This window comes from Dryobates pubescens, chromosome 8, assembly GCF_014839835.1.
Source record: "Dryobates pubescens isolate bDryPub1 chromosome 8, bDryPub1.pri, whole genome shotgun sequence".
In the NCBI taxonomy this organism is placed as follows: domain Eukaryota; kingdom Metazoa; phylum Chordata; class Aves; order Piciformes; family Picidae; genus Dryobates; species Dryobates pubescens.
In genome coordinates, this window is record NC_071619.1 from 2303165 (window position 1) to 2330063 (window position 26899).

Consider the following 26899-nt stretch of genomic DNA (forward strand, 5'->3'; position numbering starts at 1 on the left):
TTCCTGTTCCAAAGCTCTTTGTGGGTTTCATGACCTCCTTCACTACTTGAGCTACCTTCCTGCTAGTCTGCAGCCTTCTGAGACAGCTTGAGGTTTGATCCCTTGGAGGTTTTTGTGGGTTTTTTTATCCCCTATTTTATTTCCTGGAAGTTTCTGAGATTGTTGAGTCACAAATGCCTGATAATGAACCAAGGCAGTTCCTTGTTCAGCATAGCTTTGCACTGTGGGGAGCTGTGGACAGTGTCTGTCACTAGGTGGAGAATGCCACTCATTTGGGTAATTCTTTAGACCACAATGCCTGGGATTCAGTAGAACAGCCTTTCAGTTTGCTGTCTTAATGGATGAAGGAGGAGAACCACGTGCTGCTGCCTTGTGCTTTGTATTTGCACTGTGCATATGGAAAGCATCCCTGAAAACCCAGCTTAAAGCTGGAGCTGAAAAAGGTAGCTGTTACTGTGAGGAACAGTAAGCTGACTTGAGCTGTGTCACCAGCTTCCTGCACTGCTTTAGGCATTAATTACAGCCTGCAGAAGAGGTTAGTTGAAGTACCTATTAAAAGTTCTGTAGCTGGGGATTTCATAGTGCAGATCTCTGGTGGCTTCAAGGAAAGAAGAGGAGGAAATCACTAGAAATTGCTGTTTTGAGAAGCCTGTTGGGGGCATGCTGGGTCTCAGTCCTCAGTCCCATGCAAGCACTCAGTCTGGCAGCACCAATGCACTTCACACTTCAGGTTGAGTCTGTTTAGAAACAATCTCTTGTTGTTGTTATAATTTCTTCATGGAAATGATTCCCTGGGGTTTGAGTCTGCAGGGAGGAGGGTTTTTTGCTACTCTGTTTTAGTTCAGAATTTCACTAAAGAAAACAGTACCTTTTAGGCAAGTTCAGAGTTTCCCTAAAGCAAATGGTAAAAGTAGGAGAAATCTTTCTTTTGTGCTTTCAAAAAGGGGGGGGAAAAAAGCCAAAAGATGGCCAAAAAAAAATTTGCCATTTCCAGAAACCCCTTCCTGGGCTGGTTGAGAGGCTCAAGTGTGTGCCCTTGATAGCCAGCAGAACACTTACTGAGAAGTCATCCTTGAAGTATTGGAAGTTGAAGGCAAAAAAAAGAGAAGGTGGTTAATGTCATTTCTGCTGGCATGAAATGATCTTCTTGAAGTAAGAGTGGAAAAGTAGATTTTTAGTTCCTTGCAACAATGGCACAGGATGTTAGGGCTTGGAAGGGGCCTCCAGAGATCTTCCAGTCCAACCCCCCTGCCAGAGCAGGACCAGAGAATCAAGCACAGGTCACACAGGAATGCGTCCAGAGGAGTCTGCAAAGTCTCCAGAGAAGGAGACTCCACAACCCCCTGGGGAGCCTGCTCCAGTGCTCTGTGACCCTCACAGGTGGAACCTCCTGTGCTGGAGTTTGTCACAGGAAGGGAGCTTAGGAAAGATCTTCTCTTGTACTCTCACCTCAGGTAGCTGAGGAGAGCAGGAAGACTGAACAATTTCCATTGCCCCTTGTGCTATCCCAGGGTGCAAGTCAGCAGAGCCTATCCCCTCTCTCTTGCCCCACAGCCCTTAGATGTTTATTAACATTGATTAAATCCCCTCTCGGTCCCACCTACAGCTAAGAGCTGAGGCTGTGGCTCTGAATTGGGAGTGGAACAAAACTGAATGCTGGAGAAGGGCAAGTATCTAGCAGTTGGCTTGGAACTCTCAGAACTTACACCTCAGAGGTTTCAAATGGGAAAGTGTCCCAGAAGTGAACCATAACATGAAATTTGCCTTTTATTTATTAACTTTGCCTTTAGTATAGCAAACTGATAGCAAATCTGCACAGACAAAGCCCTAGCAGCAGCTGTGTCACTTGATGCAGTAACACTGCTGAAGAGAAATCCAAAGTGTCAGGTGCATGGCAGTCTTTCCGAGGGAGCATTCCTAGAGCTAACCAAACAGTTAATTTGTGGATCTCAACTCCTCCTAGATTTTGAACAGCTGAGTTCCAAGTAGGGTGAGTGACTTCCCTACAAAACTTGGGCAAAATGGCTGAAGAAACTCTCCTTATCCTTCTGGTCATGCTCCCCTTAAACTGTCAGATTACACTTTCTGTCAGATAAGAGGTAGTGGTTTGAGGAGATCTGGGGGTGGTTTGGGTGTTGGGGTTTCTTCTGCTTCTCAATAGGCTGTGTAGGGCCAATGAAAACATTGGCTCTTGGCACAGGTACTAGGCCAGACAAAACTGAGCCTTGAGATCCTGCAAGACTTTGTAATGTTGGTCTCAGAGACAGCCAAGTTCTTACCTGGCAGACACAAGAAGCAGCAGGATGCTCGCAAGAGGTTTTCCTAGCAGCTGCTCGTTAAAAACCGGTTGGGAAAAGCACCAAATCAGGCCTGAGATTTGTTTGGGTGCAGCTGTGAGAGGATTTGTTGCTGCTTTTGTAGGTGTGCACAACGTGACGGCGCTGGGGAACCTGATCACCTGGCAGAAGGTGGATTATGACTTCAGTTACCACCAGATGGAATTCCCATGCAATATTAACGTCCTGATCACTTCCGAGGGCCGATCGCTCCTACCGGTACGGCACAGGCTTCCTGAGCTGAGGGAAGAACTAGAGCTGGTATGGTAGCTCCTGCCTTGCAGCCTGCTGGTCCAGAGACAAGTGAAGGCACTGTCTTCTGACCAGTTCCAGAGGCCCTAGTACAGGAAGGAGCTGGAGGTGCTGGAACATGTCCAGAGAAGGGCCACAAGGAGCTCCTCTCCTATGAGGACAGACTGAGGGAGTTGGGGTTGTTCAGTCTGGAGAGGAGAAGGCTCCCAGGAGACCTAATTGTGGCTTTCCAGTATCTGAAGGGGGCTACAGGAAAGCTGGGGAGGGACTTTTGAGGGTGTCAGGGAGGGATAGGACTGGGGGTGATGGAACAAAACTAGAAGTGGGGAGATTGAGATTGGATGTTAGGAAGAAGTTGTTCCCCATGAGGGTGGTGAGAGCCTGGCACAGGTTGCCCAGGGAGGTGGTGGAAGCCTCATCCCTGGAGGGTTTTAAGGCCAGATTGGATGTGGCTGTGAGCAACCTGCTGTAGTGTGAGGTGCCCCTGCCCATGGCAGGGGGGTTGGAACTGGGGGATCCTTGAGGTCCCTTCCAGCCCTAACAATTCTATGGTTCTATGACACTGGCGTTGGTTACTGCCTTCATGCTCGTGGCTGCAGACAGGCCTGTTCAGAGGAAAACCAAGAGGTTGACCTTCCCTCCTCCTGTGATGGCAGGGCAGTAACTGAAGTCATTCATGGAGATCCCAGCAGTGGGTAAACCTGCAGCCACCCTGCTGCTCCCAGAGCCCTGCTCTAGCACAGTAGCTCCTGAGCTGATGGGCACTGGAACAGAGAGCGACAGATCTGGCACTGACCCTAGGAAAACTGAGTAGCCTGAGCTTACAAATACCTGATCTGTTGCATTCCAGCTGGGTGAGCTGGGCGAGTGTTTCTTGCCTCTCAGTGAAACTGGCTCCTGCTAAAGGCAAGGCCTCACACTGGTCTTCAAAAAGGGAACTGTTAAATACTGGAAGAATTCTCTTGGTCAAGTGTGGGAGATGGTGATTTGTGTTGCTTCAGAGGGTGTTAGCCTTTCAGTAGTCAAAAACCAGGATGTGGAAAGAGATGATATGTAATTGTATTTTTCAGTCAGATTGCCAAGTCCACTTACAACCACAGCTAATTCCACCCAACATGGAAGAGTACATGAACAGCCTCCTAACAGCAGTGCTGCCTTCTGTGCTGAACAAGTTCAGAATTTACCTAAGCCTACTGAAGCTGCTGGACTACAGCATATCTGAGGAAGTGACCAAGGTATGAAAGACTTCAGCAATGCTTCCCTCTGACTGGGAGCACCTTAGTGGAGTTACTGCATGCTCCCATTGCTCTCTCTCTGTCATTGATTCTCCTTCAAGTGTCCCAAAATCCAAGCAGAGGCATTTTCCTGTCCTGAATGTGCCTCTGAGGATTTGTCCTCCTGAGTACTTCAGTATATGCTTTGGGACCCTGCTTTCAAAAACTCCTTTTGAAAGCTAATTCTCCTCAAAGATGAAAAGCAGTAGCCCATTTTCAGTCAGGCTTGCACACTGACTGCATTGAAGGTAAGACACTGGAACAGGTTGCCCATGGATGCCCCCTCCCTAGAGATGTTCAGAGCCAGGCTGGATGAGGCCCTGAGCAACCTGGGCTGGTGGGAGGTGTCCCTGCCCATGGCAGGGGGTTGGAACTGGATGAGCATGTTCACCTTCCCTCCCAGCCCAAGCCATTCTATGACTCTGAAATGTGTCTCTGTGCAGTCTAAGGGTAGTTCCAGTGCTTAGCTCCTTAAGAGTCTCCAGTCTGAGGTGAGCTCCTGCTTGCCCCTGACTTGCACACCGCTTTGTTTGCAGGCAGTTGAAGAAGACTTCGTAGAGATGCGCAAGAGTGACCCTGAGAGCATCACAGCTGATGACCTACACAGAACCCTGCTTGTGGCAAGGTGGGTGGTGGTCTGGCTCCAAACTGGAGGCCTCCTAGCAAGCTCCTGACAGATGAAGTCAGCTCTGGTAGCTTGCAGTTGTAGTTGCATGAGGCCAGCTGGCAATCCAAAGATGGATTTTCCCTCTCCTTCGGCTCTCTTGTCACAGGTTCTTAGTTAGGCAAAGTAGGGGAAAAGGACCTGGGGGTCCTAGTGGATGGGAGGTTGACCATGAGCCAGCAATGTGCTCTGGTGGTCAAGAAGGCCAATGGCATCCTGGCTTATAGTATAGAAGGGCTGTGGTCAGGAGGTTGAAAGAGGTTCTCCTCCCTTTCTACTCTGCCCTCCTGAGGCCACGTCTGGAATATTGTGTCCAGTTCTGGGCCCCTCAGTTCAAGAAGGAGTTCAGGGAACTGCTTGGGAGAGTCCTGTGCAGAGCCACAAAAATAGAGTGGAACATCTTCCTTATGAGGAGGGCCTGAGGGAGCTGAGGGCTCTGTAGCTTGGAGAGGAGGAGCCTGAGAGGTGACCTCATTTGTGTTGATAGAGATGTGCAGGGTGAGTGCCAAGAGGCTGGAGCCAGGCTCTGCTGGGGGATGCCCAATGACAGCACAAGAGGCACAGGAAGTTCCATGGAAACAGGAGGAAGAATTATTTCACTGTGGGGGTGACAGAACACTGGAACAGGCTGCCCAGGGCGGCTGTGGAGTCTCCCTCGCTGGAGATGAATTCAAGACCTGCCTGGCTGTGTTCCTGTGTGACCTGCTCTGGCAAGGGGGTTGGACAGGATGGTCCCTTCCAGCCCCTGACAGCGTGTGGTTTCCTTCCCCCTCCCTTTCTAGTGCACAGGATCCTGAAAGGAACGTGGGTTTGTGCTGTATTCCCTCCTGAAGCCTGCCAGGAGCTGTTGCTCACCTGCCGTTTGTGCCTCTGCAGGTTCCTGTCTCTCAGCGCGGGGCAGACGACGCTGTCAAGAGAGAGGTGGCTGAGAGCAAAGCAGCTGGAGGCACTGCGCAAGGCCAGGCTGCAGCAGCAGAAGTGTGTGAATGGCAATGAACTCTGACAGCCTCTGGCCTCGGTCTGATCCTCGGTGGAGCCCAGCCTGAGCTTGGAAGGTTGTTTATAGCAGGTTTTGTAGATAATTTATACCAAAAAGCTGGGGCTGTTTCCCCTGGCAGGCTGGCCACACTCAGCTCTGTTCAGCCCCTGGAACAGACCTTTTGCCCTTTTTTTGGAGCCTGTTTTGTAATTGAAAAATTGGTAACAATGAGCAAATTTGTTTGATATTAAACTTTAATACTGAAGTTGTCAACTTCCTTCCTTCAATGAGAAGCAAATTTACCCCAGGACCCTTTCAACAACAGCAGGGGTAGGTTCTGGACTAAGCTTGTGCTACACCTCCTGAATGCTGAGGCTCAGAGCTCTCAGGCAGCCTTCAGGCTCCAGGACTCTGTGTTCCAGCAGCTGAGGCATGCTGTGCTCGCTGCAGCAGCACAATAGAGAGCACAGTGTGGTAGAAAGCAGTGATTTGATCTCACCCATGATAAGGACCCAGTATGAAATGCATCTGCATTGTGCTTGGAGGACACCATGACTACCTTCTCTCATCTCTGCTGAGCTGTGTTCTGGCACTGACTGGAGCAATGGTGGTGCACTCACAGCAAACATCTGCCTGCCTCCATGAGCAGCAAGGCAGGGTTTAAATTGCATGAGTAACAGCAATGTAAGCATTAAGAGTGGTCTCTACCTCTCTTGCTGTGCAGCTCAAGCTGGTTCTGAGAGGCTGCTCTTGCTCCTACTCTGACTCACAGAGCTAGTTTCACTGCTTCAACCACCCTTGCTTGACCCTAAAGCAGTGTGGAGTTGCAGGGTTAGGTAACAGTTGGAGTCTCTGATTCCCTAATCCACAAGGGCCTCCTTAGGCTGGTGGGGAAGGATGGAGCTAATCCACAACTAATTGCTTTAATTAATCCTTCTCTTCACCTTTTTATGTTCCTAAAAATCTTCTTTCACCCTTTCCTCTTTGCCTCCTGCCAGACTTACATGAAGCTGATACCATCTCTGCTGAGCCTGTTCTACCACCTCCCAGGGAGGTGGTGGAAGCCTCATCCCTGGAGGTGTTTGCAGCCAGGCTGGATGTGGCTGTCAGCAACCTGCTGCAGTGTGAGGTGTCCCTGGCCATGGCAGTGGGGTCAGAACTGGCTGATCCTTGAGGTCCCTTCCAGCCCTGACCCTTCTGTGATTCTCCAGAGTGAGAGAACAGGACCCCCTCCCTCTTTTTACTGCACATTTCTCTAAGGATGGCATTAGCTCAAGACACAATCTGGAAGTGGCCTTTGTCTCTGCCCACTCTTCAGTAAAACACCCAGAAATAGTTCCTCTTCAGTGGGAGCCAAGTTCTGTGCCCTAAAATGAATATTCATGGTTTCATCTGCCTTGGCCTACATTCGTCTGAAGTCAAGCAGCTGAACAAACACAGGAAGGAAGGGAAGGCTCTCCTCAAAAGGCAGCCTGGCTGGCAAGCAGCTGCTTGCAGCACTGCTTAGAGGCTGGGCTTATGCCTGTTGGTATGGATTAGGTGAGACTCTCTCTCATATTTTCTAAGTAGTAGAAGGCCATTTTGGATCACCCATAGAGCAGGTCAGGAACTGGTTTCCAGAGTGTTGCCTGACCCCCTCCTTTTGCTTGAAGATGAGAGTCCCTTTGTCCTGAAGGACTCTTGGCCTGCAGGAATCAGCATAGAGTCAATAGTTTCTTCTGCCAAAGGATGGCAAAGCTTCTGGACTTCCCTCTCTACCCCCAGTACCTTTATGGGTACCAAGGCTCAAGCAGGTTTTGTCTGTGGTTTTCTTCTCCCTCCTGGGGGCAGGGTTGTGGCAGTCCAGTGCTAGGAGAAAGGATTTCAGTCAGGATTGTGTCCCTTGACTGAGAGAGGATCTTGTTAATGTAAGTGCCTGAAGAGCTGCAAAGAGGAGAGCACCAGGCTCCTGCAGGTGGTGCCCCGTGAGCGGGGGACAAGCAGCCATGGGTAGAAACCAGAACACAAGAGATTGCTTCTGAACCTCAAGAAACACTTTTGTGTGAAGGCTGAGCACTGCAAGAGGGGTGGGGGAGCCTCCAAGCCTTGCTCCTCAAAAGCTGTCTGGAGATGGTCCTGGGCCAGCAGCTGCAGGGGTTGGAGCAGAGAGGGTTGGACTGGATGACCTCCAGCAGGCTCCTTTCACCTGAAGTCACAGCCCCACAGAAGAACCGAGGTCATCTTTTGAAGTTCAAGCCCCACAGCACACAACACACACAAAAAAGGAGGCTCCACCTTTTGCTTCCACTTTTTTTAATTAAAATATCTGATGTCTATTGCTGACATTAAAATACAGCAGGAGTCTGCTTTTAAATAGAGCCACAAGGAGGAACACTCAGAAAACACAAACCACAACCACCCCACCGAACACACAGGCACCCAACCCCACCTCACTGGCAGTTAAGCAAATAAATAAATCCACTCTCTTTATCAAAGTTTCAGCCCCTCAGGGTGAGGTGATAACCATTGCACACACACTGCACTACCCTACCCCTAGGACAAGTCTCTTGGAACACCACGTGCAGCCTATCTACAGTACACGGACTAGAACAGGGAGGCACTGGCTCTCTAAGGGTGGTTCTAGCTACAAACCACAGCAGGGTCAGATCCTGCTTTACAGTAGCTTTGGGATCGTGTCCTATACTAGACTGGCATGGCAAAGGCATTCCTGGGAACGAGTAACTCAGATTGGAGGAGGGGTTTTGACACACACAGACAAGGGTTTGGTTTCTCTACCCAGCATGAGTGGATGCTCAGCCTTTATCCTGCAAGTATGCAAAGCTGGAGCTGGTAATGAGCTTGGTTTCGATTAGATGCTGACAGCTATGCTCTAGTGCAACACTGAGCTCGTGGAGTACCACACTGCTGCTTCAGAAGATCTTTGCACGTGGACAATTGGAACATAGCTCCAACGAAAGCACAGCACAGAGGGACACGAAGGCTGAAGGACAGGTACCTGGCTTGGCTTGCTTCACAGACAGACCAAGTTACAGCCAGCTGCTAGTGTTTGGAGTTCAGGAAAAGGGAGAATGGGAACAGTTTTAGCGTGGACAAGACAACTCGAGGACGCTGGCTCCATTCCCCCTCATCTGAAAACGAGTGAGAAAAAGCAAAGTCCATCAAGTCAATCAGCACTGCAGGACTGGGGGTGTTTCAGAGTGGATCTGTTAACTTCTGTCCTCACTGAAAGTGTCCCAGGGAAGAGAAAAAAAAAAAAGGACAGAAGCTGAAAAAAAAAAAAGTAGTAGTAATGCAAATTCCAGGTTAAGACAACTAAATCCAACCCAAAAAACCCCATCACCAATTCCCCCTGTAGAGGCACAGCTGAGAGGAAGCTGCATTGCAGCCTTCCATGGAGACACGCAACAAGACTAAAGGAAAACTAAAGTGTCCTTTACTGCTAAGTGATTTTGCTGGTGCAGTGCAGGGTTAAGTAAGGTCACAGAAGTGCAGTGTCACCTTGCCTGGAGAACTCAGAGGAGCTACAAAACCAGTCTCCAAAGGACCAAAGAAGGAAAAAGAACCCAACAAAAGTCAAACCCAAACTAACTGTGCGCCGCACCCAAGGCAGCCAACGTGCTCGCCACGTCCCAGTGTCTACACTACCTCTTAGCTATGGGTTACCCTTCTGCCTCAGCTGCCTGAGGCAATCACAAAGCTTGGTCAGAACCAAATCCCTTTGTGTCTCTCCCTTCCTGTAAACAAGTTGCCCCCATGACTGATCCCAGTGTTCCGTAGCAGTTGGTGCCACAGTCGGTCCTGTCGTCCCGCTGTGACCGCCCCCCGGAGCGGCAGCTTAGATTTGAATGATTCGTGTCTGGCACTGCGTAAACATTTCTCTCAGTTCTTTCTGTTTGAGCTCGTTTAGAGCTTCTGGTTCTGCAGGGCTCTTCTGGACCTTGGCCACTGCAAAATTGATCCCTTGAGTCAGTCCTGCTTGCGTGATGTTAGCAACCTGCACCATGGAGCTGCGAATCTTTGCAAAGGGAGACACAGCTCTGCTGCCGCTGCCCTCAGCCGGGGAAGGGGTCGTGTGCAGCCCTGTCTCTAGGTTGCCCGATACAGATCCTGGGCTTTTCTGGGATTTAGTGGATTCAGTCCCACCAACAGCTAAGAGCTGAGGACGTGGCTCAGCAGACTGTACATCCAGCTTGGAGGGCCTGGAAGGAATGTCTCTGACAGCTTCAGCCTTGGCTTCTGCTTGCCTCGCTGTGTTATTGCTGGTTTGATGCGTTACGTGCTGGGGCTCTTGAGAACCAGCCTCGGCCTCCAACACACCTGACACCTTCTTTTGAGCATCCTGCACAAACCTCTGGCAGTAGACATCCATGGGCTTTGCAAGCTCCATCTCTGCACTGTCAGCAGAGGGCATGGGCACGTCCTCACAGTCCGAGCGGTCAGCCTGGGAGACAGGGCCCTCGGAGGGCACGTGGATGCTGATGCTCATCTCGGTGCTGCTGACAGACTGCGAGCGACTGCCCAGCCGCGGGGCCGAGGCGATGATCCCACAGCTGGGCAGCACATAGTCTGCCTGCCCTATGTTCTCCAGGGAGTCAGCCAGCTGGGGGTCCTCATCCGACTTGGAGTTAGTCAGGAAGTCATCGGAGTGGAAGGAATCATTGTCTGAGCCTTCCGTATCAGACTCGGCCTGGACTTGAGCATCCACCGCTGGGTTCTCCAAGGTTTCCAGGCTGCTGTCTGATTTCCAAAGGTTCACTTTCAGGTTTGGCTTTAAGAAGTTGACTTTCATCTCGGGCTTGGTAAAGCTGCCCAGCTTGCGCAGGTTGCTGATGTTGACGTTGGACTTGGTTTGTTTCACTTTCTGGTTGAGAGAGGAGAACTTGCTCAGCAAATAATTCTTGCCCTGGGCCAGGGACCCTCTGTTCTGGGACCGAATGCCAATGATGTCCTCATGAGGCTTACTGCTCTTCCTGAAAGAGAAAGAAAGGCATCTCAGGTAGAACCTGCACAGGAAGAACTTCTTTACTGTAAGGGTCACAAAGCACTGGAACAGACTGCCCAGAGAGGTTGTGGAGTGGTCTCCTCTGGAGACTTTGAAGCCCTGTCTGGATGTGCTCCTGTGCAACCTGTGCTGGATTCTATGGTCCTGCTCTGGCAGGAGGATTGGAACCCAAGATCTCCAGAGGTGCCCTCCAACCCCTAAGACCCTGTGGTTGTTACACAGGCTTACCATCTTCAGGCCACTTCTGTGACAGAGATGGGCATTTCAGTTACTCTGCTCCTTGGTTTACATAAACGTGCCCACATCGAAAAGGCAAACGAAGGAGGGCTGACAGAATGGCAGAGCCAAGCAAGGGGCAAAGCAAGCTCCTGCAGGCATTGGCAGGTGTGGGCGGAACTGGGTTTGCATTCTTTACCTTTCTAACCCTGACTTCATGCCATATTTAGCAAATAGTTTTCACAGGTACTGCAGACCAACAAGTAAGATTGTCTTGCCACACTTCCTACTCAGCTGGGAAAGAAGCCAAAGAAGCAGAAGAAACTTATTCACATGTATGCCCTGGTCACTTTTGCTTGAGAATTGCCCACTGTGACACCACACAGTTTCTGGAAGTCCTTACAGCCTGAATTGGAAGGGTCCAAAACCCTCCAAACCTATCCCTGGAGAGGGGGAGGAAGGTGAGGCTCGACAGGGCCCTGGGCAGCCTGATCTAGGTGAGGATGCCCCTGCTGACTGCAGAGGTCCCTTCCAACCCAGACCATTCCATGATTCTGTGAGCACACCCCACACTCCTCTCCTCTTTCCACCCCATTCTCCTTTGTAAAGGATTTCCTCACTGTCAACAGCTCACCAATAATTGTAGCTAAAGGTTACTTCTGTTTAATTACAGACCATTAACTTACTACAGAACATCTAAAATACCACCAGTAAGTGCTTTTAATTATCGGCTAAGCTCTCAAGTAGCCTCTTCTCTTAATGGGGCTGTAAAACAAAAACAGCTGTGCCCTTCCAGCTAACGCTGAGGCGTTCAGGAGCTTAGCTTCAGCCATTTCTTCACACCAGACCTGCTAAGGGATTTGTTACACAGATGCAGTGCAATCCAAACCAGATCCACAAGGGAGGTGATTCTCCCCCTCTACACTGCTCTCATGAGACCCCACCTGGAGTGCTGTGTCCACTTCTGGAGCCCCTATTACAAGAAGGATCTGGGTGTGCTGGAACACATCCAGAGAAGGACTATGAGGATGAGCAGAGGGCTGGAGCTGCTGGGGCTGGACTGAGGGAGTTGGGGCTGCTCAGTCTGGAGAAGAGAAGGCTCTGAGGAGACCTAATTGTGGCCTTCCAGTATGTGAAGGGGGCTACAAGAAAGCTGGGGAGGGACTTTTGAGGGTGTCAGGGAGTGATAGGACGGGAGGAAATGGATCTAAGGTAGAGGAGAAGAGACTCAGATTGGATGTTAGGAAGTTCTTCCCCATGAGGGTGGTGAGAGCCTGGCACAGGTTGCCCAGGGAGGTGGTGGAAGCCTCATCCCTGGAGGTGTTTGCAGCCAGGCTGGATGTGGCTGTGAGCAACCTGCTGCAGTGTGAGGTGTCCCTGGCCATGGCAGGGGGGTTGGAATTGGCTGATCCTTGAGGTCCCTTCCAACCCTGACAATTCTACAAGCACTTGCAGACAGTTACTACTGGAGCAGCACATGGACAGCGTTAACACCTAGCAGCACAGCTGGGTACAGATGCTTCTTCTAGGCACCACATCTGGCTGTTACCATGCACCAATGACTACTGAGGAAAGAGCAGAAGGCTCACATCAGTGAAGTACTCACCTCTCCAGCTTCTTCTCAATGATGGGCACATCCAATCCCATTGCTTGCTTTGTGATTCTCAGCATTTCTGCAATGCACTGAAGAGTGTCTGAAAGCCCAAGCACAGCAGGCTGTCAGCCCCTTAGAAAACAAGCCCTGAAATCCCACTTTCCGAAATCTACAAAGAAGTAAGTTCAATTGCCACATCACTAAGTTTGATTGGCTCTGGTGGTTGCATTTTTTTTTCCACCCTCCAAGTTTCATTTCTGATTTAAAGCTTACAAAGGAAGTTTACAAGTCTAAGCCCTAAATACCAGCCCTGTGTCACTGCCACAATGCAAGGAAGAGAAGCAAGTCATATTTATTTTCAGCTCAGAGATAAAACTCAGTGCTCCAAGCAAGCAATAAACTTTATCCCTTACCTGTGTTCATTTCATTCAGTTAAACAACAAGCAAGAGCATTTCTAGACATTGACCCCACTAAACCAATCAATTCCTCTGCTCTGTCAGAGCTCATTTTATGAGGCTTTGGGGCAGGAAGGATCAGGAGGTGGAGCTGTCTCATTCCTAGACAGAAATGTGGCTTTAAAGCCAGACCTGAAACTTCTTTTGCTTTGGCTTACAAGAGCAATGCTCCAGCGTGCACACAGGAAGCCACGTGCAGGGGGGGTTGTGTTGGTTACCCTCTCCTCACAACTGGGGGTTATTAAAAATTATCCTTCTCCAGAAGTTCCTCTAAGAGCAGTGTGGGGAGACAAAAAAGTGTTTCCTGGCGAGCCTGGCCCAGTAAATCCACTGGCATGCAGAAAACAAACCTTTTCCATCTTCGTCCGGGCTGCGCACCACAGCTCTGAGCGTGTGGAAATAGCCACTGGCCTCTTTGCATCTGTAATGCAGCCTCATGCAGGAGAACTTGGGTTTGCCAAAGAGAGTAGGCTCAGGCCCTGAGAAACACAGCAGGAGGGGAGAAAGCTTCTTTAGCCAGACTCTGAAAGAGGCACTGCAAAGGCATAACCTGAACTAATATGGAAGTGCTGTCAGCCTGTTTCAGCATCAAAAGCTGCATCCAAGTCTGGAGCCCTCGATATAGGAAGGCCATGAACCTGATGGAACAGGCCAGAGAAGGGGTTGGAGTACCTCTTCTATGAGGACAGGCTGAGGGAGCTGGGGCTGTTCAGCCTGGAGAAAAGAAAACTCTTGGGAGACCTTTAAAGGCTGTCCTGCTCTGAAGAAATCACAGAATGGGCTGGGCTGGAAGGGACCTCCAAAGCTCATCCAGTCCAATCCCCCTACAGTCAGCAGGGACATCCTCAACTAGATCAGGTTGCCCAGAGCTCTGTGGAGCCACACCTTGAATATCTCCAGGGACAGAGCCCCCAGCCACCTCCCTGGGCAACCTGTCCCAGTGTTCCAACACCCTCATGGTGCCAATCTTGTTTCTAACATCCAGTCCACATCTGCTCTTCTCTAGTTTGAGTCCATTGCCCCTTGTCCTATTACTACAGGTCTTTGTAAGCAGTCTCTCTCCATCCTTCTTGTACCCTTCAGGCACTGGAAGGCTGCCCTTAGGTCTCCTTTCCACCCAACTCAGAAATTGCACAGTTGTAGGGAAAGTTGCAGCAAGGAGATGATGAAATCATTGTTGTGCAATGGAGGGTTAAACTATCAGGGGGCCACAAAGTTTCATTCCCTTCTCTACAACTGGAATACCTTTTTCATCTGTAAAAACCAATCACATCTTTAAATACCTGCAGCAAAAACATGCTGGACTTAGCCTGCAGATGTTACATTCTCCAGTCAAGAAGTCAGCTAAGCCAGCACCACAGGGTGATTTCATAACAGCATGGCTCTTAGCAGACCTTGGTAAAAGGGAGTTTTAAACACCACGAAATGGCTCCAAAGAACAATTCAGAATCCAGGATTGAAGACAGTGCACCGAATGTACAAACCCAGGATTCATTCCAGTTGTTGCTATCACTTGATAATTAATGGAGTGTGAGGTATCCAAGGGGGCTTTGAGAGTGGGGAAGGGGAGAAACTTCAAAACCTCCCCTTGAGCAAAGTTTCCATTTCAAGCAGTAGCAAAGAGCAGGACAGGGAGAGAACAGACTCAACTCTGGCATCTGTTAGCAGCAAGGCAGCACATCTCCAGCTGTGGTGGGCTACACAGGATACATGCACACACTGAGGTTTGCTGTTACAGTTTCTCTAGGATGTTTTGGCTAAATGCTGAAGCTTTTCAGAGCACTCAGGAGAGCCACAGTCACTACATTCTTACCTATCTCTATCTTTTCCAGAGCTTCAAGACTTAACCTTTGGTATTGATTCACCTTGTCGATTTCATCATCGTAACTGGAACAAAGAAGAACCAGAATTTAAGGCTTTCTACTCAAAACAAAGCTACTAGAAATTAACTAGACATAGGAAGAGAAAGCAGTAACTTACTAGGCCACGTAGTAGGCACAATTAGAAAGTAACAGCAGAACATCCACGTCCTTGTGAGTGGCATCAATGAGACTGAAGAAGGGGAAGAAGAATAATGAAGGTTTTATTTGCCCAGCTGGTTTTTTTGGGACAGTCTACCATACCAAGGGGTTTAATTATAGTGTGTCAACATGTTTGACACTGCTACCCTTTCACAGCCACTGAAAAACCAAGGTAGAGCTTTGCACTTCACAAGTGCACAACAGACTTCACAAGCCAAGATGTAGCATTAGACTGGATCCAGGTAAGCATGGAGTTAAACCTGGAGCTACCTAACAGCTCAAATAGGTCAGCAGCAGGGCCACAAACGAAATAGAAACAAGCTATTAAAAATGCTAACAGGGAAGTGGAAAAGTACCTCAGACTCTGTTAAGGTGAGGAGTCTGAGCTTTGAATAGATACCACCACATCCTGCTTTGCTATTTTTAGGTGCTGAAGTTTAACCTGCAGGACATCTAACCACTGTTTTTCTTTTACAAGTTAGTGAACTCTGAACTTGATAAGGAGACTTATCAGTGGAGCTAGGGCTTAAGCTCACTACTCTTCATGAAGAGAAAACTAAGCTTTCCTACTACTGACTCAGTACACAAGAATTGAATCTGATCAGCTGTCTTTGAAGTCATTTTCCCTATAAAGCAGTAAGGAGGCACAACTCAAACAGCCCCTTCTGGAAACTAAGGGTGGTGAGAATTCCTCTTCATAGTGCCTACCACATTTGGGCCATGTGAACCGACTGCATTTCCAGGGGGTGGCTCAAGGGTAGCTCCAGCATGCACCCTTTTATGGCACACGTTTACAGAACCTTCTCTTTTACAACTACAAGCCTTCAGGCCCCACAAGGACTTCTGCTACTCTACAAAGCACTTGGATCCCATTCACACATGCTACCAAAATCTTTTAACAATCCCTAGTAAGGAACAGAGGTGTGCTAGCAGCAGCTGGTCAGGTATGACTTCATTCAGCAAACCTTGGATCGCAGTCAATAAGTGCCCATCCTCCATGGAATTTTTCATCATCTGGCAAGAGCAGTTTCATGTAGCTCTGCAACAGCTGGCTGATCAATTCCTGATGGCTCCTCAGATTCTCCTTGTGCAGGGCTTCATGCTCCTTCTCTTTTGTGAAGATGGAGTAGAGATCCTCTGTTACAGGGATACCCTGCATCAAATCTAAATAAAACCCACAAAGTATCAAGGGAGAAACCAGCAGTTAGAAGGGATACACAGCACCAGCCTGATGGCTTTGAACATGCTTTACAAATGGTCCATATTTGAAGATACCCTTGAAAAAGTTTGGTTATTCTTTCTGAACAGAACATTGCCTGACTTGGTAGATGTCACACTATCTTCTTTCAGAGTCAACTCACCGTTTTAAGAATCACAATGATTAAGCTTTGTCTAGAGGAGAGGTGTCACAAGACAGTTAACACTGAAACACTCTTCCTTCCCAGAAAGAGTAACTGGCCATTGGAATGTGCTGCCCTGGGAGGTGGTGGAGTCACCATCCTTGGAGGTGTTCAAAAAGGGCTTGGATGTGGCACTTGATGCCATGGTTTAGTTAGCCATGAGGTGATAGGTTGAACTTGCTGATCTCTGAGGTCTTTTCCAACCTTATTGATTCTATGAAAAGAAGTCAGAAGGAAGTTCTACAGCAAGTTAGGCTGCATGTAATCCCTCTGTTTCATCTCCAAGTGGAGAATGGCTGTTCCATATGATGTCCATTGCATACACTTGAGCTTCCAAGCTTCAGAAAAAGGTCAGAAAGACAAAGCCAAGATGATTTCATAAACTTTTCTAAACACTATGCAGTTGAGCTTGGTTGAAATTGTATTCTTACCTATGACTGCTTGCCTATAAGCATCCCTGAAACGATTCAAGTAGTATCTGTTTGCAGAATTAACTCCATCCTTCATCACCCCTGCCAGCTTTCTTTCACCAGTCCTTGTGAAGTCACCCTGTCACACAGAAAACACCAATCATGCACACATGCACCTCTGAAGCAGCAGCAGAAGGTGAGAAGCAGCTCTCTCAACCTTCTAACCACAGCCCTTCTAATCCACCCCAGAATAGCATTGCCCTTCTCAGCCACAAGAGCACATTGCTGGCTCATGGTCATCCTTCCATCCACTAGCACCCCCAGGTCCCTTTCCCCTTCACTGCTTTCCAACAGGTCCAACACTGTGTGACACAAAGGAAAGGCAAAATATATATATTCAAGACCAAACCATGCAAAGCATTTGGCTAACTTTGAGATATATAAAAGCAGTGGACACAAAGCCTGTAGCATCCCATCCTGCTCATCATCAGAACACACCACTTGCCACTCCTTACCTTTAAGGCTGCTGTGCCAGCATACTGCCTGCTTATGGCATCTCCATTGTTTGCCCATATGATCTGGTAGATCCTATTGCATTTTACTGGCAAAGGCTGTTCTGGTGGCATCACCCCCAGTTTTTTGAGCTGGAATTTGACACAGGTTATTACAAGGTTCAAGATTAATTGTGGTTTGTTTTGGTTTCATTTTATTAAGAACATGAGAACACTTGGCAAGAATTTCACTGTTAACTACCTCAGGATCTGAAAGAGGAACCCATTCTGATCATTTGTCAGTTTAAGTCAGCTGTTAGCAATGAATCACTAACTCATTGTTCAACATTTAATCACTGGATGCAGCAGTGAGGTACCAATCATGGAAGCAGGAGTCAGCCTCCCCAAAAATTAGCTGAAGGAAGACAAGTTCCCTCAGATTACTCAAGATACAGGAAACAGTTCTCTGTAGGAAATGGAAATACCAAAACAGCAGACAGGACAGAGCTTTAACATGCATAAATAAGTTAATGTCTCCTACTGCCAGACATTTGTGACCTCAAAAGCATAAAAATCAATGGAATCTCTTTCCAGTTACAAGACAAGGCACTCCAGATCCTCAATCTTCTGCTTCTGAAGCAAACATGCTGGCTCTATCTTCACACTTCCTCATCCCTTGTGGGGGATTAACACTTGTGCACTTTGGACAGTCACTCTTGGGTACTGGGAGAAAGGTATCTTACTCTTCAGAACAACTAGTACCTAAGTTTTCCCTCTGGCACAGGACACACTAATGTTTTTACACAGACTAAAGCTGCAGCCAACTGCAGTGTGCAGTTAGGCAACTGCAGGAACTTGGACTAAATCAGAAGCAAACCTCAGTGTACAACCAAAGTGCTCCAGCACCCTTTGCAAGTGATAGGTCTGTGCATTGACTCTGAAAGCTTCATTTAAGTTTCCAGCTGAGAGAAAACAAGTCCTGTGGTTCCAAGGAAATACAGAGGTAAGGTACATGGAACCCTGTCTTCTATTTTATGTCAGTCACCTTCCAGTGCTGGGGGTGTTTCTCAGCTACGAATTGATTGAAAAGTACTTCAGCTTTAATATAATAAAGATGTAGCACACCACAAGCTAATACTATGAGAAGGATTAACAAAGTCCTCTTCAGAAGAGCCTGTAACTCCTGGTTTTGAAAGATTGTCTTTGCACTGTAAAATGAACACTGCAGGATTGCTGCCCCCACCACTCATCCCCAGTACCCCACGTCAGGAGCTCATAAAAGCAGATGACAAAGAGGAACTGCCAGACGGCCAGAGCCATTCATTCTTCATCCTAATGAAGGACCCACTTTATCCTTCACTCTAGGCACAGTCAGGTTTCTTCATCTTGGGCTGGGCTGTAACTGAGGCTTCAAAGTTTCAGTTACAGGACTATTAATTCTCCACAAAGGAAGACAATCATCACTGAGCTTTTATGTCAAAAAGCAAGTGGGAGGCAGGATGGAGGAAGAAGACTGAAAGGAAGGACTGTCAGTCTGCTTGGCAATGCCTTCTCTACACAGGGAGAAATATTCCAGAGTGTGGTACTCTCAGCCATCTGGGCTATTAACATCATGAATTAAATTCTTCCCCTACACACGAGACAACTAACCTCCCTACTTGCTGTACCATAACATCTCACTACAGAAAGGCTAAAGTGACAACCAGGTTCTACTTGGATTGTAGTAGTTCAATATATCATTCAGAGGAGTGACTTACTGGAGGAGAGGTTGTGTTTTGGCTTTGTACTACTGCATCACTTACTCTAACATTACCAAATGAAAACAAGGTATGGAGAGTCCCTTCTCTGAAGGAAGACACTGGGCATCACTGTTTTGCTGTAATTGCAGATACTGCTTTCAGCTTCCTAACCCCTTTGCAAAGATCCTTTTCAGCAGAGCTTGGTTTATCAGCTCTCAAACCCAGACCTCCCTGTGAGCAGCAAGTTGTAAGGCACTCAGCACTTAAGCAGCTCTACATTAGCTATACATGCCTGCTGTTCCATGACCACTCTGGCAATAGCAGCCTGCACAACATTGGTACGATCCAGGCAGTCCATGCAGTTAACGCGAAAAATTCCTTCCTGTTTGCAAATCACACCAGCTTGGTCAACCCTTTCAAACAGAAACAGAACAAAAGCATGCTGAGACACTTAAAACCCAGGGTTATTTATCAGCTTCTACAAAACAGCAGACAACTCTACACATGCTGTGCTATTCAGAGTCCCCACTCATCGCCCCAGCCACACTCCTCCCAGATTTAACTACTCTTGGTCCCACCTCCTCCTGAGGCTAGGTTGGATATCCAACACACATGCTGGTGGGGCCATACATTTCATATGTAATCAGATGTTGAATTCAACTCATATACAATGTGAGCTTTCATTTCAAAACCACCAAAGCCAACAATGACAGCAGCTTTTCATTCACAAAGTGCATTGAACAACATCCAGTAAGTGGCTGGAGCCTGCAGCCATCCTCATTACCCAAATGCAGGAACTTTAATCAGTACAAACCAAAGCTCAAACATGCCTAAGGTTAGCAATAGCAAGATTGGCCTTCTAGGGCACGTGGGTCAAATACTAAGTGTCTCACTGCATTTAATACTTTTAGGGGTTTTATATTCCATGTAAGCCTGAGTCAGAAACCAGCATCTGAGATTTTTTTTGCTGGGGTGTGTATACCACCAACACTTCAGAACACAGGCTGGGCACCAAGAGGGGAATATAGAACATGTCAGTTATGAAAAAGTCAAGGCCTCTGAATCTTCACTGGTTTAACTTCTCCACAAATGCTTTACACTCATCTAAAAAGAGTTGAGTACCTACCAGCACCATTTCATGTCAAGAATAATATCATGAATGGCATCAGTTAGTGTTTGGACATTTTCAAACTTCATTCCTCGGCTAGAACACAGAATTTTACACAAGTTAGTTTGACCTACAGTAGTGATTCTTGTCTCTCATTATTTTATCTGTCATGTTAACAATGATAGTGCTTTGGCTAAGTGGGAGGGAGATTCTCTCCTGTAGCAAACTAAGTAACAGCCACAATTTAGAACCAGTTAAGTACAGTTCAATATCTGAACCTCAGGCAAGAGGTTCAGATCTTCAATTTCTCAAGAATTTGCATTCTTGATTGCTGCTTCCATAAGGAAGAACAAGTGAGCAGCTACTCAGGCATGTGCAGCACTCTGTTCTCATCTTGGGCACAGCCTCCACAAGGGTAACCACTACAGATTTCAAACGAGGATGTCCTACCCTGCTTTAGCAGTGATTCTGTACAAGACTCACCTACAGCACATGATCCCCTCCTCCCCCCACCCCACCAGGCTGGTTTCACTGTTGTTCTCTATTCACTCATGCTCACAGTAAAGAAAGAAACAGTCCTAGGCACTACAACAGCTCTTGGGAGAAAAGCAAACAGAAGTGACAGCTGATTTCTGATTTGAACATTTGTACTGGTATGTGTTCATAGAAATAAGCAAGAGAAATAAAAGAATGCCTTGTAGTAAAGAATGAGGAGCAGAAAGCTACATGCTTTGGAAAGCAGGTCAGCCACAGCTTTACATTCACAGCATGGTTAAGGATTTGCATTCAGAGCATACGTAAGGAAAACCTCTTGCTTCGAAAATGCTAACAGCTCCTAAGCTTTGTTTAATAACTGTATATTTAATAAGTCAGGGACACAAGATCAAACAGCAGTGCTTGGTTGCTCAAACTAGGAGCCAACCCTGGAAGTGTTCAAGGCTAGGTTAGATGAGACCTTGAGCAACCTAGTCCCAAGAGGTGTCCCTGCCCAGGACAGGAGGCTTGGAACAAGATGATCTTTAAGGCCCCTTCCAATCCAAACTGTTCTATGATTCCATGAACTTGATCTCTTATGGTGCTTTGGCTTACAAAGTGCATTCTCCCCATTTCAAAGTGTTTCATGCAGAAGTAGAAATAACAGTGGCTTTTCTCCTCCTTTCCACTCTTTCCACGTTAACAAAAGCTGTGAAGTGACATCTTGAAAAGGTTTCTTACCAGTGCTCATGGAAGTCAAACGAAACATAGGTCAGATTTGCATTGTTGTACAGAAGAACTTGTTTAAGGTAAGCATCTCCAATAATCTTCTCTCTGCCTGTCTGATCCACCAAATTAATAATAACCTGTTCAAAAGTTTAACTAATTAACACTTGTCATCTGCTGCATGATTTGCTTAGATACATAGCATGGAAAAACAAACAGCTCAAAAGTTAGAAGTTCTGTAGGCAATCTTGCTGCGGGGACAATGTTTGTTAGTTCGTACCCAAGATCAAACAAGCTCCAAAAATTGCCTGCCTAGCTGAATTTCAACACAGGGAAGCTATGAATTCACAGGACAGGCAGACCTGACGTGGGGGCAACACATTTAAGTTACTGCTGTTCCTTAGAGGTTACTTACAAGGATCCTTGAAAAACTTGGTAAAATTCTCTTTATGTACCACCCTTCCAATTAGCAACAGGCTCCTAGAAAACCACAACTCCTAACACCAAAAAGACAAGCAAGCTAAAACCATGAGCTGGCATCCCCTGCATTTTCAGGAGATGACTAATTTTCTCATGCTGCACTCACCTGCTTCTTGTAATTTCTCAGCTGCTCTTCAAAGTGTGCACGAAAACAGGACACCGTTTCGTTTTCACCTACAAGGCAGAGCAGCGTTAAGACAGCAGCAACCTGTTCAGCAACAAAATCTGTTTGAAGTATTAAGCCATGCCCAAACCTATACTCTAAAAAGCCAAGTGTGCTGGGTTTGGCTGGGATAGGGTTAATTTTCTTCACAGTAGCTAGCATGGGACTGTGTTTAGATAGCTTCACTTGAAAGTATGTAGACACAGGACACATTGCACAGAATTACTTTGATGCATCTTTCAACCTGCTCAATTTCAACATTGCTGTTGTCTTACAGTGCACAGGAAACAACATTCAAACATTCTCAATACAGAATTAACCAGGTTGGAAATGACCTCAGAGATCACCAAGTCCAACCTATCACCCAACACCATCTAATCAACTAAACCATGGCACCAAGTGCCTCATCCGGTCTCTTTTTAAACACTTCCAGTTTATTCTGGGCTTTGTGCAGAGCAGGCTGAGCCCATTTAACCCTTCCACTTATCCACCATGCACCCACACAAACACCTTTTGAAAAAACAAAACTGAGTTACAAGCCAGGTTTGCAAATTGCAGAGGGTGACACGAAGGACAGGGGCCAATACTGGAAATCTTAGCCAGTTCTCCTAAAGGACAAAAGCCACCTAAGGGTAACTAAAACCCAAACCCACTGCCCAGTTGATGCCTCAAAGCCTCAGTTCCTATTTGTAAATCTACCAAATTAAATGTAATTCCTCAATACTCTTTTGAAACTAATTCTCTTAGAAGGAAAAGTAAAAACAAACACCACAAACCTGCTCACCTCTCTAAAAAGTTGCCACAGCCCAAGCTTCTATTTGGGACCACTGAAATGTCTCCCAAGTATCAGGAAGGAGGAGAACTTAAGAGGTGACTTATTTTTACTTCCCTCCCTTTGACTTCATTTGAATGCCCAAGATGTGGCAACCAGCCATTCCTCTCCAGTAATCTCCAGGCTTTGTATAAAATCACCCAACCTGTTAGCAAAGATAGTAACTGCTTCTCAACTTAAAATCATGGGCTTTGCACAAGTTTCCAAGCTACCCCAAAGGGCCATTTTGCTCTGGATCTTGAAGACACAGGGAAGAACAGCTGTTTAACTGTCCAACATCACAGCCACCTTGGAAAGACATTTTCTTTTCAGCCCTAGAAATAGTTTTTAATGGCAGAAGGAACATCAGCAGAAGTCATCTCTGTGTTCAAAGGTGTTTGTAAGACATTTCTAAGCAGATTCTCAAACAAGAAAGGCAAACAGTCTCTTTCCAACACAGGAAACACTGCAACAAGACTAGACATAAATCAGGTACTTATTAAACAGTAAAATCCAAGACTTCTGGAAATTTACAGTGGACAAGAAGTCAGAGCTCTGCATAGCTGCAGTTAGAGTAGCAGCTAACACGAGTCAAATCATTACAAGGAGCAATGGATGTAAGCTGCAGCACAGGATGTTCCACCTCAACACAAGGGGAAACTTCTTTACTGTGAGGGTCACAGAGCACTGGAACAGGCTGCCCAAAGAGGTTGTGGAGTCTCCTTCTCTGGAGACTGTCAAGCCCCATCTAGATGTGTTCCTGTGTGACCTGTGCTGGATTCTATGGTCCTGTTCTGGCAGGGGGGTTTGGACTTGATGATCTCTGTCCCTTCCAACCTCTGAGCTCCTGTGATCACTGTTATTCCTGCCTTCTAGAAAGTGCCACCAAAGCACTAGTGGCACAGCACCACTCCAATGAACCTTTCTAAAGAGCTCTGATCTTCAGGTATCGCACACAAATACTTACTCTTGTCCAGTCGGGGCCGGGGGTTGTACCTGTAACCAACTTGGCTCCAGAAAACAGGCACAGAGCCTCTTGTTTGTATAAAGGAAAGAGTATGGTTGTGAACATGAATCAGTTGCTCTGTCTCCACATAGTTTGCCACGTTTCCGTTTTTATCGACGCCTCTTCGCTTATACCGCATCCCTAGGAGGGAGGAGAAGGATCAATTCACGTTGGAAGGTTCAACACCACAGGACTTTTGTTACCAGTTGTGACAATGCTAACAAGAGAGCTCTGGCCCAAATCCACAATGTTAAGAGTTGCTCCTAGCCTAATCTAAGGCCTGACTCTTCAGATCAAGTTTGTTCACTGATACACCAGGAGCAGTGGCCAGCAAGTCGACAGGGCAAGGCAGGCTACTGGCACTAGAAAGTCCCATATGGAGCTGGCCCACCCTAAAGGGCACATCACTTGCTGTTCTGGCAAGCTCATCAGTTCTGGCAGTTCAGCATTTTCCATGAACCTAAAGGTCCCTTTTACTGACAGATGCTCCACTTCTCACAATAAAGATCTCCCAAGCAGCCCCAGATCATCTGCATGTTTCACAAAACTGAAGGCTTCCCACCCACACCCCTCTCTTTTAACCTGTTCAGCTAGTTCTGCACAGTTACAACAGAGACTGCTCTTCTGACCACAACAGCTTTTTGCCTAGGCAGCTCTGTTCTGGTCATTAACCAGAACTCCTAGGCAAAGTGATGTGTTACAGAATTTGGGGGTTGTGGTTAATTCATTCCTCAAAATATTGCATCAATTTACTGAAATAATCTTCCTGCATTAAGGGAGAAAATCCTTCAGTTTATGCCCTGGACTAGCCATCAGATGAGCAGTGTCATTAATAGTAAGAGGTAATCCATAAGAAATTTGTCCTCTCTAGCTGTAAAACACTTGAGATGTAAGGCACAGTACAAACTGGGAACTGAATGAAATGCACTGAAGGGAGCTGTAGTACAAAGGCCAGCCCTGTATCAGGGTCAGCTCAACAGGTGCTTTGCTCTCCTGTTTTGTTGCTTTTTTTTTGGACAAGTTAAAAGCCTGACTGTGTAGGAAAGGAGTTGGACAAAGTTCAGAATACCTTATAAAGTCTGGTAGGCTGAGAAGGGCCTACCACAGTGTAAAGCAATTCAATCTATCTTTCTGTGCTCCTAAGGACAGGGAATATTTTGTTTGCCTTACTTGTTATTAGACTAAGTCAAGTAAGGTGCAATACCAAAGCATGGCTCTTATTTCACCCCTTGGCCCCACACATCTCATGGCACACAGACATGCACACATGTGCTTTTTTAACTCTATTTAGCTGCTGTCCAAGCCCTCCAAGGAAAACTTCTAAAAATTTAACTCCCACCCAGGCCTACTGAAGGCCATGAAGACACAGCTGTACACAAGGTCTTAACCAAGCTGTTCTTTTGCAAAGACAGAACTTCATCTCAGAACTGTGACCTCCAAAGATCTATTGAGTGCACACCAGGAGACTAGTGAAGCTCACTTAGTAACACCTCTAACTAACAGCTGTGTAGTGCTGCATGCCTCACAGCCTTTTCTTTTCCTCCTAACAGCAGGAAAGGCTGTAGGCACATGCTTTGGCAAGAGCTGACCATATGCTGAACAGCACAGCACTATTTCAAGCTTTATCTCCTGCATCCCTCTGCAGTGTTCAGGAACAATCCCAGTACCTTGAACTATGTTTGCCTACCAGCTCTGTGCCGACTCCGGCGTGAAATAAGTGCCACCAAAAATGTTGGATGAACGTCATCTATACAAGTTGATTCCTGAGGAGGAGTTTCAGGACTGCTCTTATCATCATCAGAAGATTCACTATAGTTTACTACAAGTTCTTCAATTTGCACAAATCCTTGTATGATGGGTATAATCCAGAAGTCCACTTCAGCATTCTGAAGGTTACAAAAAACATTCACATTCCTGTTTGCTCTACATTGCCTGCAATTATTTCTGCCATTTCTCATATTTACACACAGCTGCTTGGCATGCTTCTCATGTTTGAAGAAGTTTTTGTCATATCCTTGTCCTATTTCTTTAAGTACCACCAGCATTTTTCCTCTATTACTCCTAAGGCTTATAAATCAGAAGGAAGAAAGAAATAAAGAGCTTTTCTATCAGAAGGACAAAAGCAACTTTAGATTCTGCTGTGGAGGTGACAAGTTGAATCAAGGCAAGGCAAAAAGTCTTCTGCTCTCAAGCTCTCTAGGGACAGAAGAAAAACCTACAGCATTTTAAAGCTTCTTTCTCAGTTTCCCTAAAAGGAGTTTTCAATACAATGCTGCATATGATGTGTAAGCACATTAAAAGCTCACAGCAGTAATTTCTCATGTCAAAGACAAGCACAGCCAATTCAGATACAGCAGGCATCTGAATACAGATCATTTATTACCTAGTTTCTGCTTCAAGGCAGTTTTACAATAGGTATGTAGACAGAGTGTATTAGATTTACATAGCTAGAAGCTGAAACTTTAAGTAGAATGTTGTTAGCCTGTTTCAGTAAGCTTTATATGGACTAACTTCATACCCAAGCCAACTGCTTCAGGGCTCTGTACATGAGTGCTTTGTCATCTTAAAACCTCAAGTTATTAACCAGAATTGAGATTCACATTCCTTAATTCAAGGTTATCCATTAATATCTATAACTACTTGCATTTTTCATGTTGTAACTCTTGCATTACACACAACTTTTCACAGAGCACCTATGCTTACCCTGCAAAATTATTAAGGAGAGAGAGAGAGGCAGAGCATAACATTAGGATGCCTCCTGGTATCTTTGAAGAACCCAAGACTTGACCTAAACTGACATACTAACTAATAGTCAGTAACTCAGTCCTCTTTCTACAAAGCTAATTAAAAATTGAGATCCTATATCGAAGAACAGTTGGCTTATGTTTCTCAAAGCACTTTCCTGGCTAGTAATGTGTGTAATCTACTCTGAAGAGCTGCTCAGAACAACTTGTTCTCTATTACTGTTGCATCAGTTACTCTGTTCAAAGAGATAAATAATATTTCTCCACTTAAAAGTGTCTCAAAACCCAGGAATTTGTTTCTTTTCTGCCTCTGCCTTCTTATCAAGTTCAGCTCTGTCCAGAGATAAGCCACTTCAGAAGAATGCACATTTAATTTGCCTTCAGAAACCAGCACAAATGGATCACACTTCAAATTGCTCTGCATTGCTTTATTGTAAGAATATCTTCAATTGTTGTTGTTGATTCATTTTTAATGATCACATGCTAGCTAAAAGGCTGGGGGAAGAAGAGAACACCAGCTGCTCAGCATCAGAAGGCACAGCCCTGACCCTGA

At 46.6% G+C, this 26899-nt stretch overlaps 2 protein-coding genes across 2 annotated transcripts in view; one reads left to right on the top strand and one right to left on the bottom strand.

Moving 5' to 3' along the window:
• Nucleotides 1-5814: 5814 nt before the first annotated feature.
• Nucleotides 5815-26899, top strand: part of TIAL1 (TIA1 cytotoxic granule associated RNA binding protein like 1) — a 133887-nt gene continuing 112802 nt past the window's right edge. Inside the window, exon 1 of the mRNA XM_054163948.1 lies at nucleotides 5815-5819. The gene's annotated coding sequence lies outside the window, so the exon portion shown is untranslated. The remainder of the gene's footprint in view (nucleotides 5820-26899) is intronic.
• Nucleotides 8834-26899, bottom strand: part of INPP5F (inositol polyphosphate-5-phosphatase F) — a 45546-nt gene continuing 27480 nt past the window's right edge. The window contains exons 7-20 of the mRNA XM_054163951.1: nucleotides 25290-25488; nucleotides 23564-23743; nucleotides 21729-21796; nucleotides 21158-21282; nucleotides 19961-20038; nucleotides 19127-19247; nucleotides 17120-17248; nucleotides 16626-16743; nucleotides 15760-15958; nucleotides 14754-14825; nucleotides 14587-14660; nucleotides 13124-13252; nucleotides 12330-12417; nucleotides 8834-10475 (exon numbers count right to left, since the gene is read on the bottom strand). Coding sequence (XP_054019926.1) covers nucleotides 9341-10475; nucleotides 12330-12417; nucleotides 13124-13252; nucleotides 14587-14660; nucleotides 14754-14825; nucleotides 15760-15958; nucleotides 16626-16743; nucleotides 17120-17248; nucleotides 19127-19247; nucleotides 19961-20038; nucleotides 21158-21282; nucleotides 21729-21796; nucleotides 23564-23743; nucleotides 25290-25488 — 2715 coding nt within the window. The 3' untranslated portion in view covers nucleotides 8834-9340. The remainder of the gene's footprint in view (nucleotides 10476-12329; nucleotides 12418-13123; nucleotides 13253-14586; nucleotides 14661-14753; nucleotides 14826-15759; nucleotides 15959-16625; nucleotides 16744-17119; nucleotides 17249-19126; nucleotides 19248-19960; nucleotides 20039-21157; nucleotides 21283-21728; nucleotides 21797-23563; nucleotides 23744-25289; nucleotides 25489-26899) is intronic.